Source organism: Megalobrama amblycephala, linkage group LG12, assembly GCF_018812025.1.
Source record: "Megalobrama amblycephala isolate DHTTF-2021 linkage group LG12, ASM1881202v1, whole genome shotgun sequence".
In the NCBI taxonomy this organism is placed as follows: Eukaryota; Metazoa; Chordata; class Actinopteri; order Cypriniformes; family Xenocyprididae; genus Megalobrama; species Megalobrama amblycephala.
This window is the reverse complement of record NC_063055.1, coordinates 15,236,991-15,260,053: the sequence shown is the minus strand read 5'-3', so window position 1 is coordinate 15,260,053 and position 23,063 is coordinate 15,236,991. Positions and strand designations below refer to the sequence as shown.

Genomic DNA, 23,063 nt, shown 5'->3' with positions numbered 1-23,063 from the left:
CTGTGCACTGTGCGCCTCAGCATGCGGTGACCCCACTCTGTGATTTTACGTGGCCTACCACTTTGTGGCTGAGTTGCTGTTGTTCCCAATTGCTTCCACTTTGTTATGATACCACTAACAGTTGACCATGGAATATTTAGTAGTGAGGAAATTTCACGAATGGACTTACTGCACAGGTGGCAACCTATCACGGTACCACGTTTGAATTCACTGAGCTCCTGAGAGTAACCCATTCTTTCACAAATGTTTGTAGAAGCAGTCTGCATGACTAGGTGCTTAATTTTATTCACCTGTGGCCATGGAAGTGATTGGAACACCTGAATTCAATCATTTGGAGGGGTGTCCCAATACTTTTGGCAATATATGTATATATATATATATATATATATATATATATATATATATATATGGGTCATTCCTGGGATTTGATCATATTAAAGGTGCCATCGAACGTTTTTTTACAAGATGTAATATAAGTCTAAGGTGTCCCCTGAATGTGTCTGTGAAGTTTCAGCTCAAAATACCCCATAGATGTTTATTAATTAATTTTTTTAACTGCCTATTTTGGGGCATAATTAGAAATGCGCCGATTCATGCTGCGGCCCCTTTAAATGCTCGCGCTTGCCTTAAACAGTGCATAAACAGTAACAAGTTTACACAGCTAATATAACCCTCAAAATGGATCTTTAAAAAGTGTTCGTCCTGCATACTGCATGTATGCGTCGGATTATGTGAGTATTATATTTATTTGGATGTTTACATTTGATTCTGAATGAGTTTGAGGCTATGCTCCGTGGCTAACGGCTAATGCTACACTGTTGGAGAGATTTATAAAGAATGAAGTTGTGTTTGTGCATTATACAGACTGCAAGTGCTTAAAAATGAAAATAGCGACGGCTCTTGTCTCCGTGAATACAGTAAGAAACAATGTTAACTTTAACCACATTTAACAGTACATTAGCAACATGCTAACGAAACATTTAGAAAGATAATTTACAAATATCACTAAAAATATCGAGTTATCATGGATCATGTCAGTTATTATTGCTCCATCTGCCATTTTTCGCTGTTGTTCTTGCTTGCTTACCTAGTCTGATGATTCAGCTGTGCACATCAGACGTTAATACTGGCTGCCCTTGTGTAATGCCTCAATCATGGGCTGGCATATGCAAATATTGGGGGCGTACACCCCGACTGTTACGTAACAGTCTGTGTTATGTTGAGATTCGCCTGTTCTTCGGAGGTCTTTTAAACAAATGAGATTTATATAAGAAACAATGGAGTTTGAGACTCACTGTATGTCATTTCCATGTACTGAACTGAACTTGTTATTTAACTATGCCAAGATAAATTCAATTTTTAATTCTAGGGCACCTTTAAAAACTTTTTAAAGTGCTGGTTCACCAAAATTAATTGTTAAAATCTTTTCACAATACTTTGGTATGTCCATTATAATGAATAAAAATAATTTTTGCAATTTAATAATTTTTATCATAAAATAATGTCTTATTTCTATCGTACACTAAGCATTTTTTCATGTCCCTGAGGCACTTCACTGAACTTGTACTTTTATTTAACAAAATGTGCACAATGTCTTTAATTTTTGGCAATATTGAAAGTATTTATTTGTATTTGTTTTCTTGTAAAAAATAATTTTCTAAAAAAATTCAAGATATTTTATAAAAAAAAAAAAAAAAAAACTGACTGTAAAATTATGTCCCTCAGTCTGAACTCAACCCCGTCACGCCAGCCATTCTCCGCCTATAATAATTTAGACTCCACCCATATGTGATATCATTAACCAGAAATGACATCATTCAGGTCTCTTTTACAGTGGTGCAGAAGATGGTAAGGGGTATCATACTTTTTATTCATATTTTTGAGGGGTATTATAGTCAGGGAGGGTACTGTCAAGCTTAACAACTCAACTCCATCACATAAAATTAAAGGTGCAGTAAGCAATATCTGAGAAACACTATTGATATTTGAAATCAACCCCTCGCTTCATCACTCCACCCCCAAAATACACAAACACACAATACAAAAGTGGATGACTTTATCATAGTTGAAGCAAAGCAAAGAAATGCTTCTCAAAAAATAAAGCAAAGATGATGAACAAACAACAAGGAAGAGCAAAAAATGAACATACAGTACACAAGAGTATATACAAGCAAGAGTAAGTTGTTAGTCGCTACCTGTACACCAGCAATAACATTCAAAACTGTCCTGTTACTATAGCTAACATTACAACAACAGCATATCTTGGTTCTGTGAAACAGCAAAACCAATGTTACTCACATATGGAGCAACCTCGGCATTCGTTTTCAGGCCTTCCTGCTTTGGTCTCTCCAGCGTTAGAAAGCTTTTCTAATATTAATGCAGGTCCTAAAGCTCTTGCCTGATCATAACCCTTCTTTTTTCAGTGATATTCCTCTGACCTTTTCTCTTTTGTAATGTCTCTCAGCCATCTCCTTTTCTACAGTCTTTCTTCAAATCTTCCTCTTGCTCACTCTCTCTCCTCCCCCATCATGTGTGGACACACCCCTTACTGCTGACTGGCTACAAGTGTATTGTGGTGCTCGCATGCAAATGTGTTGACCAAGAAAGAAAGGCACAATATGAGAGAGAGACAAAATTTAAAAAAAAATTAAAATTGAAGGCAATTTCTCCCTTCAAAGTCTCTTAGTCTTCAACCCCGTCACACTATTCTCAACTATTATTTTGGAAAAATGTATTTTAATTTTAAGGTATTTTTTGCTGATTACCACCTGACATGTTAAGGACTAACACAATAAAATTGTGGTTTTAGTTAAACATCTAAATTGAAAACATTTTTTACAAAAAGAGACCGGAGACACACAATTTTTTTATTTTTAACTTCAGTCCCATAAAAATGTGAAAATGATCATAAATGTTACGTTTGTATTTATTAAATTGTTATGAGGGACACATGAGCAGTAGGTAGATGTTTGTTTTATTGCAAGTTTTGCGTAAAATCTTTTTTAAACCAATTCCATTTTGTCCGTTACGGATTGAGAATAAAAGGTGTTTGAATCTGAAAAAAAAAAAAACTAAAAATAATAATAGATCTTTAATGCCTGAGGTGAGAAAATACGATTTGTTGGAAGTTTAATATGTAATGATGTGGGGTATTTAGAAAATTAATTCTATGTAGTAAAAACTTATATGTAGTTGAAAAATTCTCTCTCTCTCTCTCTCTCTCTCTCTCTCTATATATATATATATATATATATATATATATGATCTATATATATGGTATCTCACAGAAGTGAGTACACCTCTCACATTTTTGTAAATATTTTATTATATCTTTTCATGTGACAACACTGAAGAAATGACACTTTGCTACAATGTAAAGTAGTGAGTGTACAGCTTGTATGTACAGTGTAACAGTGTAAATTTGCTGTTCCCTCAAAATAACTCAACACACAGCCAAGTGAAAATGTCCAAATTGGGCCCAAAGTGTCAATATTTGTGTGGCCACCATTATTTTCCAGCACTGCCTTAACCCTCTTGGGCATGGAGTTCACCAGAGCTTCACAGATTGCCACTGGAGTCCTCTTCCACTCCTCCATTATGACATCATGGAGCTGGTGGTTGTTAGAGTCCTTGCGCTCCTCTACCTTCCATTTGAGGATGCCCCACATATGCTCAATAGGGTTTAGGTCTGGAGACATGCTTGGCCAGTCCATCACCTTTACCCTCAGCTTCTTTAGCAAGGCATTGGTTGTCTTTGGAGGTGTGTTTGGGGTCGTTATCATGTTGGAATACTGCCCTGCGGCCCAGTCTCTGAAGGGAGGGGATCATGCTCTGCTCATTCATGGTTCCCTCAATGAACTGTAGCTCCCCAGTGCCAGCAGCACTCATGCAGCCCCAGACCATGACACTCCCACCACCATGCTTGACTGTAGGCAAGACACACTTGTCTTTGTACTCCTCACCTGGTTGCCGCAACACACACTTGACACCATCTGAACCAAATAAGTTTATCTTTCTTGTGCATCAACTTTAAAAGAGGCTCTCTTCTGGGATGACAGCCTTGCAGACCAATTTGATGCAGTGTGCGGCGTATGGTCTGAGAACTGACAGGCTGACCCCCCACCCTTTCAACCTCTGCAGCAATGCTGGCAGCACTCATATGTATATGAGTATATGAGTATCTGGATATGAATATATTTATGGTCTTAAATATTCATATTTATATATTTTTATTAATATTAACATTGAGTCAAATGATTCCTTCCAATATTTCGGGGCACCAGTCAGGAATCTCACATTGATAATAAAGAACAATCATGAAAGATTGTTGACTGAATTAGAATTTTATAAATTGGAGGAAGTTTATCATCTGACCAATCTGAAGGATTTTGTGAGATTTGGGCAAGCTTGTAGAGCCTCTGATTATCAACACAAGAATGACACAGTTTGCAATAAAATGAATTTATTAACAAAAAGATATACAAGAGTAAAATATCACACTCACTAAATACCAAGAAGGAAAATGACTAAACTACTAAGGAAACATGACTAAACTACTAAGAAAATTGAATCAATAATCAAACAGAAACTACAAACTACAACACAAATGGATGTTAACAAAACTGAATGCCAAGTAGATGAGCAACGGATTGGACGAAGCAATGAATGGGTAAATAGCAGTCTATGAGGGAGTCAATTGTGGTCTTTCTGGATGCTGGTATGAAATAGTAAATAAGCATTTACTATGAATACAGATAATAATGAAAGGTTTACTCGCAAGAGTATCACCTTGGTGTAACGCCTGGATGGATCCGTTCAGAGTCAATAAACTTTGGAGTTTTCAGAACGCTTTTAACCTGGTGAACTTTGTTTATAAATCACAAAATCGGCGCCGGACGGCTGTGACTTTCGGCAGGTTTGTGGGCCTGCGACGGTAAACAGAAAAGTCCAACTTCCTCACTTTGGTGACTTCAAAAGGAGCACCCCCCCCCCCCCCCAGAGACTGACCAGATCCACATTCCAACACCCACACACACAGGCACACACGAAAACACACACACAGACACATACAGAAACTCACAAACATACATTTTTGACTGTATATGTAAAATACAAATTATGCCAACATATACCCATCCTGTATTTTGAAGCGTATGCATGTTTCCTAGTGTTTAAAGGAGTGTATTTGTGCTAGTGTGCATGGTAATAGTGGAATTCTGTCTGTAAACCATAACTTCTTTCCTATGCCTTTCCGACCTATCGAGTTTGATCTCGTTTTAAAGCTCCGGACTTGAGCTATTCATTGAGACATGTCACAAAACGGACAAATGCATTTTTCTATGTGTTTAATGATCCTGTGAAGAACGTACTACATCTCGAAATCCGATCTGATAGCCATTAAGTATGCAAATTCATCTAGGAGAACAAACCAAGGAACTTTGCCCACCAAATAGTGCTGCGCCTCTATTGACCGCTACAATTCAGGAGGTGTGTTAGCTTGGGTTTCCATAAAAACAATGACACACACCTTCTCCGTTGTTCTCCCGGTGTTCTCCCTATCGTCTCGTGCACGTCTCTCCGGACGCCTCAGGTGACCGCGCTTCCCAACCATGCGCGCAGCTCGGGAGGACCACTTCCTTAGACTCTCTCTCTCTTCGGCTAAGTTACTCTTCAGTTTAAACCTCGTTTGAAAAACCCCGCCGGAGAAACCCTCTCGGAAAGGACCAACCAAGCCAAGCGCATTGAAACTGCTACTCACGGACTTGAACCAATAAGCAAGTATTATCATTTATCTGAAATTTGTCTAAACTGATTTCTGTGCTGGCTCTCTCAAAAGGGTTTAACTGGGTAATTTGCCATTCTTTGATCATCTTTCTTTCCCTGTCTTTTCTTCATTTTCACTCTTGTGTATATATATATGTGTATACCTTCTGTATATATTTTAGACGTATAATCTCAGTCATAGCTGCATATATTAAACACTTAATTCATGCTCGATTGTTCTGTTCATTCTTTCAACTGAAGACCAAGTCACTTTAACGTTTTTCGATCGCTTTATGCTAATAGCAAGTTATTTTCATGGCCAGAGAATAACTCTGTTTATAATATTCTGTGAGGGACTTAGTTTGCTGGACAAACGAACAGTTTCTCTAAATAATTATTAAACCAGAACTAAACATATATGTAATTGATTATAATTCGTTGTAATTGATTCACAATATATGTTTAATTCCCTGTTGGGTCGATATATGAATCATAATTTATTCATAACCTTATGAATTATTATATTCATATTTCATCCATAAATTGATTAATAACTGTACGAACCGCTACGTCGTTACATTGGTCATGCTGTTGTTCTTCCCTCATCAGGTCAGAAACTCAGAACAAGGGTTTGTTCACTTGGGAAAGCTTTTATTCCTTCCCGTTGGGGAGGGGATTACTAGTCCCCACTTTTCCTGCTGTGGTGATGTGATTGGGTCATAGCATTCAAGGTGTCCGCCCATCACATCACCTTCCCATCCTGTGGAACTTGTTGTATTAACATTAACATTTAACATTTAACATTTATGCATTTGGCAGACGCTTTTATCCAAAGCAACTTTCATTGCATTATACTATACATTTGTATCTGAGTATTGTCCCAAAATACACAGTTAAATAAGACAGTGTCTTTAGGACCTTGAAAAATGCTTTATTTCTTTTTCAAACCTTTCTCAAAGTCCTTGTGGCAGTGTTCTGAACTTGTTGAGTCCAAACTTGATGTGAATTGGTTGAGGTATCACACTTCTGTCTCAGTGGGTGCAGCTGCATATTAATAAGGCCTTTTAGTCAGGTAGGCTGTTAAAAAATGTGATCATGTCTCAAGCTCATCATGGTGTATATCAAACATAAAGAAAAAACAGCAATACTGTGAAATATTATGACAATTTAAAATAATGGTATTCTATTATATACTTTAAAATACAATGTATTTCTGTGATGCAAAGTGTCTGAACAATTATGTTACCTCTATGGCATTTCATATAGGCTTTTAGCTTAAAAGCATGCACATTTGGAGAAATATTTATGGATTCTCATGTTTATGTCAATTTTCTATACAGAGGAGTAATATTTATTCAGTATTTATTGTCATCACTATGAGCGCTGGATACTGTGTTTTCAATTCATACTTGCAGCCAGAGGGCGCTCTGTGCACCTTTAGTCCACAAATGCCTCCCAAAGAAGAAAAGGCCATGTGACAATCCAGGAACTAACTGAACTAACAAAGCTTCCAGTGCAATGCAAAGCGTTGGATGCAGTGGTGTAAAGCATGCTGCCACTGGACTCTAGAGCAGTGGAGACATGTTCTCTGGAGTGACGAATCATGCTTCTCTGTCTGGCAATCTGATGGACAAGTCTGGGTTTGGCGGTTGCCAGGAGAACGGTACTTGATTGAATTGAGCCTGATTGAATTGAGCCAAGTGTAAAGTTTGGTGGAGGGGGGATTGTGGTGTTGGGTTGTTTTTCAGGGGTTGGGCTTGTCCCCTTATTCCAGTGAAAGGAACACTTAATGCTTCAGCATACCAAGACATTTTGGACAATTTCATGCTCCTAACTTTGTGGGAACAGTTTGGGGATAACCCCTTCCTGTTCCAACATGACTGCGCACCAGTGCACAAAGCAAGGTCCATAAAGACATGAATGAGCGAGTTTGGTCTGGAGGAACTTGACTGGCCTGCACAGAGTCCTGACCTCAACCCAATAGAACACATTTGGGATGAATTAGAATGGAGACTGCGAGCCAGGCTTTCTCGTCCAACATCAATGCCTGACCTCACAAATGTGCTTCTAGACGAATGGTCAAAAATTCCCATAAACACACTCCTAAACCTTGTGGAAAGCCTTCCCAGAAGAGTTAAAGCTGTTATAGCTGCAAAGGGTGGGCCAACTCCATATTAAACCCTACGGATTAAGAATGGGATGTCATTAAGTTCATGGCAATATAGTGTATGTCAGCAATGACTACTGCTTCAGGATATGATGTGTAGTAGTCTATAACAGTGAATATATAGACATTCTGAGTAGGACCCACCAAATCAACACCTATCTTGCCCCATGGTCTGGATGGTAGCTCTAATGGATGCAGTGGTTGTTCTTCATGCAAGGGCTGATTCAGAACACACGCATTACAGTTTTTGACCATTCTTTCTACATCCATGTCCATATTAGGCCAATAGAATTTTTTTTTTTCTCAAAAATTGCTTTATGCGAATTACACCTTGATGTGACTCGTGTGCAATATTCAAAGTTTGGGAAGAAGAACAATCCTGTGTCCCTGCAGCAAAAGACCATCATGGGGTTGACAACTCCTCTGAGCAGCGTTTATATGGATGTAGGCTTTCAGGAATTGTAGCAGGCCACTGTCCTGTCTCCACTATGGAAATCAGTTGCATCAAGGTAGTATTTTCCATTGTAGCTCTTTTAAGTTTCTCAAGAGCCAAGGCTTGTACATCTATCATATTTACAGACAACACTCTGTCCATATACATGTCCACGTAACTGTTGTCCTCAGTGTCTGAAGCAAAACTGCTCCAAGTCTGACTGGACTTGCATTACAAATCACAACTGTTGGAGCACTCATGTTGAAGTATGCTAGGCATGGCTTACTAGTTAATTCTTTTTTATTATTATTCAAGGTCAGTCCTTATTCTCGGAATCTTTGAAAAACATTTCTCAGTCTTTGCTCTAGTTCATTTTCAGCAAACATGACCACATCATCCATGTAGCACACCACACGTGGCATCCACCATAACATAGAATCCATGGCTTTCTGATATGCTTCAGGACAATCTGAATGGAACCTTCCTAAAATTATAGCATCTCCAGTGCATTATGAATATGGTCATTTGTCTGGATTCAGGTGCCAACTTGTTAGAAACGCTTACGGGCATTCAGTTTTGCAAACACCTTTGCTCCCTGCATTGCTTGGAGTCTATTGTTGGTACTGGGTGTCTTTCACTTACCACCACTTTTCATACTTCTCTCAGATATACAAAAAAAGTCTTACTACTTTAGTGTCTTTTTATGGAATTAGAAGAATATTTGACACCCATTCAGATCCTTGGTGCACTTTCCTCTCTGATGATGATCGGATTGCAGAGCCTGCGAGAAATTGCCAATCAAGATCTTTTGTGTGAGGCTGGCCGTTGATCGCAGGGGTGGCTTCTCTGGCTCCTGCATCTCCTCCGCCCACCGCCTTCGAGCCGCGGGCCGCCAGACTGCAGATTACTCCTTCAGGAGGCTCTACCGAGGGGCTGACGTCGGCCCAACGTCCTCGCGTGCCGGAGCCGCCGCTCATCTATGTTAAAGAGAGTTCCCTCCCTCTGGCAGAAGTGCCGGAAATGGTCTTGTTCAGCTGTAGAGAGGATGATGCCATGTCCACGAGTGCTTCTGACCCAGGTGCCTAGTCAGAGGTCCCTTCAGAGGCTAGCTGCACCCCGACTTCAATGGACATGGAGCTGACGAGCATCCTCACGGAGGCAGTAGCAGATTTGGAGTTGGACTGGGCAGCTCCTGAACAGCCGTCTAAATGTTGGATGGACTGGTCTTTCCTCAGTGCGAGCCGCCAAACGGACACACCACAGAGACCCACCCCTTTCTTCCCTGAGCTCCACAAGGAGCTCACTCGTTCATGACGCTCCCCTAACTTAGCCTGAGCCCATGCACAAGGAACTCAGCTTCTCACGACAGCAGAGGGGATGGAGAAAAGAGGGTACGTGTAACCACCTACCATTGAGGATGCTGTCATGGCTCACCTATGTCCGTCCTGAAGTTGTAAAACCACCTCATTGCCTTCTAAACCATGTCGAGCCGCAGCTCATATCGCTGAAACTAAATCTATCTATCAATCTATCTATCAAACTCTATCTATCTATCTATCTATCTATCTATCTATCTATCTATCTATCTATCTATCTATCTATCTATCTAAAACTAAATCTATCTATCTATCTATCTCTATCTATCTATCTATCAAACTAAATCTATCTATCTATCTATCTATCTATCTATCAAACTAAATCTATCTATCTATCTATCTATCTCTATCTATCTATCAAACTAAATCTATCTATCTATCAATCTATCAAACTGAATCTATCTATCTCGATCTCTATCAAACTATATCTATCTATCTATCTATCTATCTATCTATCTATCTATCTATCTATCTATCTATCTATCTATCTATCTATCTATCTATCTATCTATCTATCATAGCAACCACCCAGATCACCCAAGCAATCACCTTGAACACCATGGTAACAGCACATCAACCACACAGAGCACCCTAGCAACCTCATAGCAATACCCTAGCAACCACCCAAAATACCTTAGCAACCGTATAACAACACCTTAGCAACCACCCCGAGTACCCTAGCAACCACATAGCAACACCTTAGCAACCACCCTGAGTACCCTACCAACCACATAGCAACACCCTAGTAACCGCACAGCAACACCCTAGCAACCACCCTGAGTACCCTAGCAACCACATAGCAACACCTTAGCAACCACCCAGAGTACCCTAGCAACCGCATAGCAACACCATAGCAACCACCCAGAGTACCTTAGCAACCGCATAGCAACACCATAGCAACCACCCCAAGTACCCTAGCAACCGCATAGCAACACCATAGCAACCACCCAGAGTACCTTAGCAACTGCATTGCAACACCCTAGCAACCACCCCAAGAACCATAGCAACCACCTCAAGTACCCTAGCAACTGCATAGCAACACCTTAGCAACCACCCAGAGTACCTTAGCAACCGCATAGCAACACCATAGCAACCACCCCAAGTACCCTAGCAACCGCATAGCAACACCATAGCAACCACCCAGAGTACCTTAGCAACTGCATTGCAACACCCTAGCAACCACCACGAGAACCCTAGCAACCACCTCAAGTACCCTAGCAACTGCATAGCAACACCTTAGCAACCACCCAGAGTACCTTAGCAACCGCATAGCAACACCTTAGCAACCACTTTGAGTGCCCTAGCAACCACATAGCAACACCTTAGCAACCACCCAGAGTACCTTAGCAACCGCATAGCAACAGCTTAGCAACCACCCCGAGTACCTTAGCAACCACATAGCAACACCCTAGCAATCACCCCGAGTACCCTAGCAACCGCGTAGCAACACCTTAGCAACCACCTAGAGTACCCTAGCAACACCATAGCAACCACCCCGAATACCTTAGCAACCACCCCGAGTACCCTAGAAACTGCAGAGCAAGACCTTAGCAACCACCTAGAGTACCCTAGCAACCGCATAGCAACACCATAGCAACCACCCCGAGTACCTTAGCAACCGCATAGCAACACCCTAGCAACCACCCTGAGTACCCTAGCAACCACATAACACCCTAGTAACCACCTTGAATACCCTGACTCTCTCTCTCTCTATCTATCTATCTATCTATCTATCTATCTATCTATCTATCTATCTATCTATCTATCTATCTATCAAAACTACTAAACTAAAACTTAAACTTTCAAACTTTCAAACTCTCAAACTTCAAAACTTTTAAAACTACTTCAAACTTTCTGGACTGGCTTTTTCAAGCCAACTTAAAGTTTGTCTCGACAAACTTTTTTTATCTAGTTTCATTTGAAAAGCAATCAATTAATCTGAAGGGAAGCACTTTTAAAGTAAAAATAATCTGTTTTGATATTTAAATACGCTGCTAATTACAATAACATCTAGCTGAAAAAATATATTGATAAAAGTAGAACAAAGACTTGACTTGAGACTTCACTTGGACCCCTAAAGACTTGAGATTTGACTTGACTTGGATCTCAAAGACTTGAGACTTGACTTGACTTGACTTGACTTGACTTGACTTGACTTGTCCTCAAATACTTGAGACTTGAGTTGGACTTGACCGCAGGGACTTGTGAACATGTCTGTTTACACTGTTAAAGAGTTGCATTCTCATGCTAAATATGGCCAAAGTTTCAAAACACAAGTTGGACGTATGACAGAGTATTTCTGTGCCAAATATACTACTTCCGGTTGTGGACGTTTTGCCGAATTGTTTTTGAGTATGTCCTGTATCACTTCATAAAGGCTGAAATTCCTTGTATAGGCATTTATCCCTGATAAAGCATGCACACAGACACCACCCAGAGAAAGAGAAAGAGCAAAAGCACGTCAATCAACGCGCTTCATTTGGGATACGGAAGCCGGGAGATTTTTCAACAATGGCTGTCCCCCAATTCAGGGGCTGCACCCCTTGAAGGCTGCATACATCTTCGAGGCAGTCTCATTTAGGAAAAATAGCGGTTAGATTGCAAAGTAAGAAAGAAATTACAGTATTTTACACATCACAATGAATATCAGTCAATTTTATTACAGTTATTTTTCTTAAATATGATATCCTTGATGACGTATACAGCCTTCAAATGCGACCTCCGGAGGACGCAGCCTCCGAAATGAGATGCAGCTCCTGTCAACAAAGGAATGCGTTTTTGATTATGAGGGAAAGATTACCTTTTTCTGCTTCCCAAAGAACCAGCGTTAAGGGAACAGTTTGTTTTTCCAGAGTTGTGCACGTATGTTTGTTTGTTCCCGGGATTTCGGTGATGAATGCTTTGTAAACAAGTCCCAGTTTTGCGCTGGATTTGCAGATCATGGGTAGTGAGTAAAGCTGCATCAGATGTCTGTGTTTTGTTGGCAATTGGCACGCAAGTGCAAAAAATGTAAACAACACAAACGTTTTTGTTCCCTTTTTATTTATAATGATGTCACAGCTTGCAGACGATCTCTACGCAAAAGCTGCCCGCGCTCATGACTTTTTTTTTTTTTTTAATATTATGTTTTTATTTTGGCATTAAGACAACGTAGAACAGCACAAAAAGACAATGACAAGAAAGGGAAAGAAAAAAAAGGGTAACGCTTTAGATTACAGCCCGGAAAGTACTGCGTAATTACAATGAATTTACAGCATAACTATCAATAATTATAGTGTAACTATACAGTAAGTATGTGTAAGTATAGGGGAAGAATATGTAAAGTATTGGGAATAAAGGGATAACAACCAGGAAAATAACAAATTATTTATACTGTAAATATTTTATAACTAAGGGGTATGTATGACATATAACTAAGGGGTAAGTATGACATTACGGGTCGTAAATTAAAGTGGAGCTTGTTACCCTCTTATTTCATGTAGTTACAGGGTAAATATGACATTACGGTCCGTAAATTATAGTGGAGCTTGTTACCCTCTTATTTCATGTAGTTATAGGGTAAATATGACATTACGGGCCGTAAATTAAAGTGGAGCTTGTTACCCTCTTATTTCATGTAGTTACAGGGTAAGTAATTAATAAAATGCAAACAATCTGATATCACTGACTCCGAAACCTTTATTTGAAAAACAACTTTATTAAAAACAGGTCTACAACACTTATTATTCATTTTTTAAATCAACTTCATTTCAAACTCTAAAGAGTTACTTTCCTGACAGAAAGTAACAAGTTTTGTCCGTTTTTTGGTTGTTGTTGTTTCTCGCTTGGCTTCCTCCTCCTCTTGTTTCTCAGCTGATGAATCTTAAGAAGGAATCTCATTGCTGTTCTGTATTATAAGAAAATACAGCACACCCCGAAATTTTCTCATGGTTTAGGCTATTCATCTTTTCGCTTCTGACCAACTGTCACCAGCGCCTGCATGAGAGTCGACTTTGCGTTTGACGAAGCACATTGAAATGAGCAACGTGAAGCTTTCATGACGTTCTCGCGGGAGATTCGTGTGAAACTCGCGCAAGAACTGCTGTCTCTGTTATTCTGTCTTGTTTGTTTCTCATTCTCATTATCTGTTATTCTGTGTATTTTGTTGTGAGCATTACAAAAAAAAAAAAAAAAAATGACGGCATCCAACATCTGCGTGAGTTTCTCGGCACGCTTACGTCACGCTTCAAGTTACGTCAAGCATGAACTCTCAACCCTTGCATGCAGGAGACAGTTGGTCGAAAGTTTTAAAAATATTAAAATATTTGGTATTTTTCTTACAAATACGTATCGTTTCACTTCAGAAGACATCGATTCATCCATTAGGGTCGTATGGATTACTGTAGTTATTGCTGTATGTGCTGTTTGATGCTTCGACTTTTAGGAACACGTGAGCTTGCATTATAAAGCGTTCCCAGATGATTTTTTTTTTCCTAAAATCCTTTTTGTGTTCATCTTAAGAAGGAAAGTCCTATACATCTCAGATGGTATGAGGGTAAAAGATGAGTAAACGGTGAGCACATTTCCGGGTGTACTGTATTTTCTTATAATACAGAATAGCAAATAGGATTCCCTCTTAAGATTCATCAGTGGAAAGAAAGAAAAAGACGAACAAGAGGAGGAGAAAGCCAAGCAAGAGAAACAAATAAGAAGTGTTGCAACTTTAAATCTGTTTTGAAATAAGTTGTTTTTCAAATTTATTAATTACTTACCCTATAACTACATGAAATAAGAGTGTAACAAGCTCCACTTTAATTTATGGCCCGTAATGTCATACTTACCCTGTAACTACATGAAACAAGAGGGTAACAAGCTCCACTTTAATTTACGGCCCGTAATGTCATACTTACCCCTTAGTTATATGTCATATGTACCCCTTAGTTATAAAATATTTACAATATAAATAATTTGTTATTTTCCTGGTTGTTACCCCTTTATTCCCAATACTTTACATATTGTTCCCCTATACTTACACATACTTACTGTATAGTTACACTATAATTATTGAAAGTTACGCTGTAAATTTGTTGTAATTACGCAGTACTTTCCAGGCTGTAATCTAAAGCGTTACCAAAATAAAGTGATTTTACAAGCTTTGAATTACATCAGTTCCTTCAGTTTTATACATATTTTCTATAATGTTATACATTTCTAGGCCAGTGGGCAAGGGCAATATGGTGATCATGTAAATAACCTTGGGTCAAACCTTTAGACTGTTATCCTTGACATTTTATAGATGTTTAAGAAAGGGTTCCTAGGTGGCCTCGAAGCCAGCAATGTTACCAGAGGTTGTGTCTGAGTCTCTCTAAATGTGGTGGAGAGTTCAGACAGCCAAGATTTAAAAAGTAGTTTTGATGCTTTTTCCATAGACAAAGGATGATTTTTTTTAGCTACCACCATTCCATATTGGACAGCTTTTTGAATTTGATGGCTGAAGCCATGAAGAGAGTCAGACCAGCCGGAAAACAGCAATTGCTGGATCAGGGCAGAGATCACAAGAATATGCCTCAGAGTAGAATATGAAAAATTCGCTCCAAAACTTATTAAGTTTCGGACAGGACCAAAAGAGATATCCCAGAGAGCCCTCGGCAGATTCACATTTGTTACAGGTAGAGGAGATTGAGGGGTAGAATTTGTTAAGCTTAACCCTAGTGTGGGGTTAGCGTCTAGGGGATATGGAGACGTAACACGAGAAAAATTAACTATTAAAATGCTGTTAAAAGGAATGTACTCATTTATCAAGGAGATGTGATGTGTGTAATAAAGAAACAGGCAGAGAGGAAAACTGAATTTGTAGTTGCTTTTAGTAAGAAAAATAATTCAATATAACAAAACACCCAATAGTACAATAAACAGTGAACCAAACATACATCCAAAACAAATAAATACCTATTTACAAATTATATACAAACGTAATAATAAACGATAACAAAGTGAGGGACAAGAGCGGTGCTAAAGAAAAGAAATCAATAAAACATAAACAAGTTAACTAAACCCCAACAAATACTAAACTAATCAAAAGAAAGCAAGGAAACTAACATCTTCAGTGTAGGACACCGCTATCTACACTATCTAACAAACATAAATACATAAGTTAGGCACCCGCTCATAACCTTGTGTTTAAACAACTTTATTTTATTTAACTCTACATGCTGTGAGGTGTAAGTCACATGACATACTAACCTGGTCCTATCACTATAGCTGCATTCCATTTGACAGGGTCCCTACGTAGTGTTCACTGCTCCCTACTCCCTGAGCACGGTATATCCGTTGAAATGGACTTGAAGCTGACAATAATATCTCATTTGGAACGCCCTGTAAACGTTATCAAAGAAAGTCAATGACAGTGTCGCGCAGATTGATAACATAAATAAATAAATAGATATTTTAATTTACTTTAGAATTTAAAATTGACTTAACAGATTTTGCTGTAAAGCTGTAACTGTCATGCCATATGAAAATAAATTCTCAGTTGGTTAACTGTATAAATGTATTCTTAATCCATGGTCTCATGTGCTTTCTTTTCCATGCGCAGCCGCATAAACACTCCTGAGGTAACGTAAATAAAATAAAATAAAATAAAATAAAATAAATGATAGAGCCTTAGCTGCTTTTCAACACTTTTACTTTGTCATGCCTATTCATACAATAAAATATACAAATGTAACACTCATCGCCATAACCATTCATACTTTCATTCGTATAAAATGTATGAATACTCAAAACCAGAGAGCCGTTAAACTCTTTCAACTGCTCTGCTTCATCGTAGTTCTAACTGGTGACGCGGTGCGCAATGACAGGTAATTTTACCTCTCTACGTCCTGTGAAGTGATGTATCGATGTTCCCACCCGATGACTGGCAGCGACGTCATCCAATCACAGGACCTATAACAGGTGAGAGTGAAAGAGAGGGAGAAAACAATACGGGACGTAACACCCCCACCCTTTAAAAAACAAACATATACATGTTTGATAGAACCAACCTAGACAAGTAGGTACTTTTCCTTTGACCCGAGACAGAGCATCTGCCACAACATTATCTGTACCTTTCTTGTACCGGATCTCAAGATTGTAGTTCTGAAAAATAAGGGACCACCTCATCAACCTTTGGTTCTGGTTACACATACATGAGATAAAGGTTAAAGGGTTGTGGTCTGTATAAACAATTACAGGAAAAATAGAAGAACCAACGTAAACCTCGAAGTGTTGGATTGCTAACAGCAAAGCCAAAGCTTCCTTCTCTATCGTTGAATAGTTCAGTTGACTTCTATTAAACTTCTTAGAGAAGTAACAGACAGGGTGATCGATTCCATCCTTATCCTCCTGTACGAGTACGGCACCAGGTCCTAAATCACTCGCGTCCACCTCCAGTTTGAACGCCAAGGAGAAATTTGGAGCAGACAGAACAGGCTCACTACACAGCAACACTCTAATATTGTCAAATGCTGTTTGACATTCAGTTGACCAAACAAAATGTTCTGAAGGACTAAGTAAAATAGTTAATGGTGCAGCAACAGAGGAGAAATTTTGACAAAAACACAGATAGAAACCGGCCATTCCCAGGAATCTACGTACCTCAGGTCGGGTCTTAGGTACTGGGAAGTCGTTTATAGCCGAAACCCCCCCTGTAGTTCCAAAAGTCTCCAACAAATCTAATAGGGGTGGGATGGACGGCTCTGGATTAACAAGGTAAAGAATAATGTCGTCGGCGTAGAGAGATATATGATGGTCTAATTTACCTATCTTGATAAAATAAGTGGGTTATTTCTTATAGCAGCCGCGAGGGGTTCTATAGCAATGGCAAAAATTAGCAATGGCAAAAATTAAAAATTATAGCAATGGACACCCCTGCCTAGTGCCTCTATGTAGCGTGAATTGTGATGATTTATCGAAATGAGTGAGCATTGAGGCCCTGGGTTTTGCATAAAGCATTTTCACCCATAGAGAGAATGATTCTCCTAGGTCAAACTCATGGAGCACTGAAATAATATAATTACATTTGATTTGGTCGAATGCCTTTTCAGTGTCCAGAGATAAAATGGCGACATTCGAGAGAGAATCATGCTTTGAGTATAGAATGTTCATTAAGCGTCACACATTAAAAAAGGAAAAGCGCCCTGGGATGAAACCCGTCTGATCAGGATGAATAATTTTTGTTATACATTTATTTAATCTGTTTGCAAGAATCTTAGTGAAAATTTTAAGATCTGATTTCAGAAGGGCTATAGGGCGATGTAATGATGGATCTGTTTCCTCTTTTGTTTTTTTAAGAATTAAAGAAATGTTGGCATTGCACATTGATTGTGGAAATTCTTGACTGTCAATAGAATGATTGAATAATCTCAGCATCAGGGGAGCGAGTTTCTGAGAATATTTCTTGTAAAATTCAATTCCAAACCCATCAGGTCCAGGGGCTTTACTGCTAGGGAAAGATTTGATGGCTTGAAATATTTTGTCTAAAGTTATTTCTGCATTAATTGCGTCTCGTTCTGCATCATCTAATTTAGGGAGATGTAGTGATTGAAGGAAGCAGGAAAGGGCTGTAGGGGCAATGGAAGCCCGAGATTCATATAAATCTTCATAAAATTCTTTGAAACGCTCATTGATGCCTCTGGGGTTTGCCACTAGGGTCCCATCCTTTTTCCTAATTTTAAGAATAGGTCTATTAGCTTGAATGCTTCTCAGCTGTCGTGCAAGCAGCCTGTCCGGTTTGCCCCTAGTTCAATTTTTTTTACTTTTAATAGCATATTATTAACTTGATTAGAAAGAATTGAATTTTACTCTAGCTTTAATACTGTAATCTATTTGAGCATGTCAGGGTCCGCAGAGTCTGCATGTAAATGTTCAAGTCGATTAAGAAAAGATTCAATTACTGACAGGCGTGCTTTCCTTTGTTTTTCATCCCAGATTCATAAGCTATGATGTGTCCCCTTAATACCACCTTAAGTGACTCCCACAGCGTTGAATCAGACACTTCCCCTGAATTGTTGAATGCAAGATAGTTATCTAACCATTCTATGAAATGCTGGGAAAAATAAGAATCAAGGAGTAATGTAGGGTTGAATCACCAGCTATAATAAGGTTTTATTTCAAAAAGATCAAGGGAAATGGTCACAGCAGAATTGTCTGAAATTATTCTATTGTGGTGTTTCATTGCAGTTATGAGGCAACCTTAAAGTCGACCAGGAAAAAATCTATTCTAGAATAGATCTATTCTATTCTAGAAGTTTTGAACGTAAGAGAAAAAAGTATATTGCCTCTCAGTCAGATGCTTTAACCTCCAAATATCAACTAAATTAAGTGAGTTCATTAATTTGTTTAGAGTGATGGTAGAATTTGGCAGGTGACCCACAGAACGGACAGGGGTCTTGTCCAAAATGGGATCTAGAACCAGGTTAAAGTCACTGCCGATTATTAGATGAGTGTTTGACAGATAGGGCAGGAGATTAAAAACTTTACGGAAAAAGGATGGGTCATCATAATTTGGTCCGTATATATTCAATAACGTAACATGTCGGCACTTAAGATTAACAAAACTAGTAGTTTCGAACATTGGCACGAGGCCAAACCTAACTTATGTAATTGTCAGGACTATAATCCCACAAAAAGATAATTTCAATATAAAATCAATAGACTTAGTCTTAGTGAGAGCGCCCATTTACAGCCATCATCGGCTTTCCACATCAGAAAGCCCGGGGCATCAGTCTGTATGACAGTGCATGAACAGGAGCATACTCATGGGATCCAGGTTCCATTTGCATAGACCAACTGTTAAAATTGTCCAAATCAAGTGTGCGTGCATTAAAAAGTCAAGATGCAGCGGTGATTGTACTGGCAAATGCTTTGGCATCCGCGACTGAATCAAAGATTCTTTTTTCCGATCCGTGAGTGACGATAAGACGTGCAGGGAACAGCAGTCCATATCTGACACCAGCCTCCTTTCATTTCTTTTTAATTCCATCAAAGTTTCGGCCCTCTGTGACAGTACTTCCGCTGTTAAATCAGGATATATGGAGATCTGCATACCTTCAAACTGTAGGGGCGATTGTTGTCGGGACAGCTTCAGGATTAGTTCTTTAATGGGGTAATGATGGATTCTTGCTATTAGCGTCCGGGGGTGTCCTCCTTTGGCTGGCAGAGGTCCAATGTGATCCACTTTTACCCTAGATGGAAAGTTTTGGACTCCCAAGAGAGCCGGAATCAGCTTTTCCACAAATTCAGCTGGTCGGTTGTTTTCAACTTTCTCTTGTAGCCCCGTAATTTTTATATTTTGCTGATGGGAGCAACCCTCCAGGTCATCAAGCTTGGCGTGTAGGGCTTTATTGGCCACAGCAATGTCCTGGCAGAGAGTCTCTAGCACAGAGATGCGGTTCTCATGTTCGGTTCTAGCGCCCTCCAATTTGGAGTTGCGGGAATTAGTTTCGGAGAGTGATGTTTGCATCTGCCATAAAGTATTTTCAATGGAGTTAAATCTGTCATTCATCGACTTATCCATAACTTGGATCGATGCTTGGATAGCCGCCAAAATAGGGGATAAGGCCACGGTCTCGTCGCTAGGAGTAGCACTAGCCACTTGTTCAGTCAGTGTTTGCTTCTCCACCAATTGCTCGTCCACGTTGGTCGATTGGTCCCCTTTTTTCGCTTTAGGTTTCATCATCTTGACTTCAGGCTTTGTGAGATTTTGTTTTGTTTGTGATTAAATAAAACTAATTTATCAAGGTTAGTGGAGGAGCACCTCCAAACTAAGTCCACTAGCATGAGTTTAAGGCAACCGTTATTTTAGAACATTATTTTAGAACGTATTTATTCTTTAGATGCGTCATGCAGCTGACAGATATCTAGGTATCACGTTTATTTCGTTTTTCTTTTTTTATTCAAAATATTCACAAACTTGTTAACAAGGCCTATATCATGAATTATATTATATATTCTGGTTGTAAAATATGTGGAAGTGAATGTGTTTTGTTGTACAATAAGTTTGCACCGCAATTCAGAGCTGTCGGATTTACGAAAATTTCCCCGAAATACATAAAAGTGGCCGGAGAACTGGGAGAACAATAGAGTAAACTACAGACTTGTTGATACAGTCATGTCGGATTTTGGTGTCAGGCCACTGGAAAAAAAGGCCTGTCAATGACAATGTCACAAATAAATATAGATTATTAGATACATCTGCCAGGCAGACAGTCAGTTCATTTAGAGATATATCTGGGCAGTGATTCAATTTGAGGACAACTCTCCTTTATTCACAGATGTTTTATCTTAGTCCTGTGTAGTTTGGAAAGACATTAAAGTGTTTTTTTCCATGTGATTATTATTTTTGTCTATGCTGTTCTCATACACTCCCACTTCACAAAGCACTTAATGAATATTTGCAGGTGAATGCTTTTCTAGAGTGTAATGATTGCCAATCCCCTTTAGCAAACAATGAAAAGAAGCACTAAAATCAGCTTTTTGTTGGCATACGCATACTACTATCAAACTGTAGAGGTGGAAAATATAAATTATGATAAAACAAGGATAAAAAGGATGGAGGATAAAAATGCATGTGTTTTTTTATGTTTGTATTTCAACTCACCATCCCTTAGGAAAGAAAAATAAAAAATGAGATCTCTTTAACATCCCAAAAGTTTCTCCTAGACAAAAGTGAGGTTACTTTAACAACAAATAGAGACTTTTTGCTTGAGCTTTCTGCTTCTCAGACTTGTCTCCTGAGACAAAAACTCTAACACTCTCACAATGGTCTCTTTTAAAGTTTTAGAGATCTCAGCAACATCACACACTGTGTTCAGACAATAATAAGGAGAATTGTCTGAACACAGTGTGTGATGTTGTTGTTGTCTCTCACACTGGATCTCTCACATTTGTCTCCTGTAAAGATTCAGAAGAGATCTCAGCAACATCACACACTGTGCTCAGATTTTTCTCCTACACTAAAGACTCCAATGGTCTAACACTTGTCTTCTCTTAAGTTTTAGAAGAGACCTCAGTAACATCACACACTGTGCTCAGATTTTCTCCTCAGCTAGAGAAAGCTCTCACATTTGTCTCTTAAAGTTTAGATGAGATCTCAACAACTTTACAAAGTGTGCACCAATAAAGTAAAAAAAAAAAAAAAAAAAAAAAAAAAAAAAAAAAAAAAAACAGTCCATAATTTCAGTGTTTAAGCCTATATTAAGAGTGAAAATATGCAGAAATAAGGTTAACATTACCCTTAATATGTTGTTTGCAATCACGTGGTTCTGGTGACGCGCGAAAATCCGGTGGAGGGCAAGCAGTGAAAATTAGAATGGAAGAGATGGGGAAAAGTCCTTTCTTTGCTGGTTTAGAAAGGTATAAACAGAAAATCACAACATATGTTGGACGCGATCCTTATGTTATGAAGAGGAGCGACTTTTCCGCTGAATTAAAACACTGTCCTGACATCGAGGAGACAGATACAGAGGATGTGAAGCTGTCGTCACGCCGCGTTCTGAGGGCTGTTTCATAAAAGATGCTAAGAAAAGCGAGGATTAAACTCCCAAACCTGACTTGAATTAACCTAACAAATGAGTTTGGGCTAAAACGGTTTCATAAAAGGTAACTGAAGTTCACGCAGTCCCGCTAATTCGATCCAGGTTCACCTAGTCAAGATAATTTAGCGTGCACGCTTTTCTTAAGCAGCCCTAGAGGTCGATCATGGATCAAATCGATCCACCATAGGAAACGGCATACATTTTGTGCTATTTTATGCGTTGGAGACATGGTGTTTTCCTTAGTGCATAACTTACTTTTCACAAGTTTATTCTCCATCTGTAAATGTTAGAAAGTAATGCAAATATTTCCATTTTGAGGCTAAACTTCACACTGAACGAGCGCTGCTGCGCGCATGCGCGCTAAACAGACGGGACGCAATAGAAGCGCATTTTTTAATTCTAAAATATACATTTCGCTAAAATATTTGATGTTGGACATTAAATGTGCCTTATGTACAGTTTCAAACCTACAAGTAAGTGTATTTTTATGATCGTAACTGTAATGGACTAATGTAATGGGGTAAATCAATATACTTTGGGACAATTACTGAGTTTAGATTCATCTTGCCAATTAAAATTTAGTCTGTGCATATTAATTTTAATTTTTAATTTTGTGATTTTAATTTCTGCTCTTCTAATAACCATAAAGAGTACTACTGCCAAACAAAACCAGAGAGAAATGTATTCATATATTTTAAAACAATCTAATTAAATATTGGGCACAAAACATTTAGCCAGTAAGAAAGGAAAACCTATATATATATATATAT

At 38.8% G+C, this 23,063-nt stretch overlaps 2 protein-coding genes across 8 annotated transcripts in view; one reads left to right on the top strand and one right to left on the bottom strand.

Moving 5' to 3' along the window:
• LOC125279677 (probable G-protein coupled receptor 153) overlaps positions 1 to 23,063 on the top strand; it is a 66,729-nt gene that overhangs the window by 12,166 nt on the left and 31,500 nt on the right. The window contains exon 1 of one of the 3 annotated variants that reach the window (XM_048209615.1): positions 21,016 to 22,357. The exons of the other annotated variants lie outside the window; for them this stretch is intronic. The gene's annotated coding sequence lies outside the window, so the exon portion shown is untranslated. Of the gene's footprint in view, positions 1 to 21,015; positions 22,358 to 23,063 lie in introns of those variants that run through there. 3 annotated transcript variants of the gene reach the window in all.
• Positions 14,914 to 21,016, bottom strand: LOC125279679. 5 transcript variants are annotated; one of them, XM_048209620.1, is made up of 3 exons: positions 16,762 to 21,016; positions 16,589 to 16,663; positions 14,914 to 16,327 (listed from the first exon to the last, which is right to left on the bottom strand). In XM_048209620.1, exon 1 carries the CDS (start codon positions 20,433 to 20,435, stop codon positions 19,479 to 19,481), a length of 957 nt encoding a protein of 318 aa, XP_048065577.1. In that variant the 5' UTR covers positions 20,436 to 21,016; the 3' UTR covers positions 14,914 to 16,327; positions 16,589 to 16,663; positions 16,762 to 19,478. The 5 variants fall into 5 exon arrangements, with proteins under 5 accessions (XP_048065577.1, XP_048065578.1, XP_048065573.1 ...); XM_048209621.1 differs by having other exon boundaries at positions 14,914 to 16,093; XM_048209616.1 differs by having other exon boundaries at positions 14,914 to 16,093; positions 16,199 to 21,016.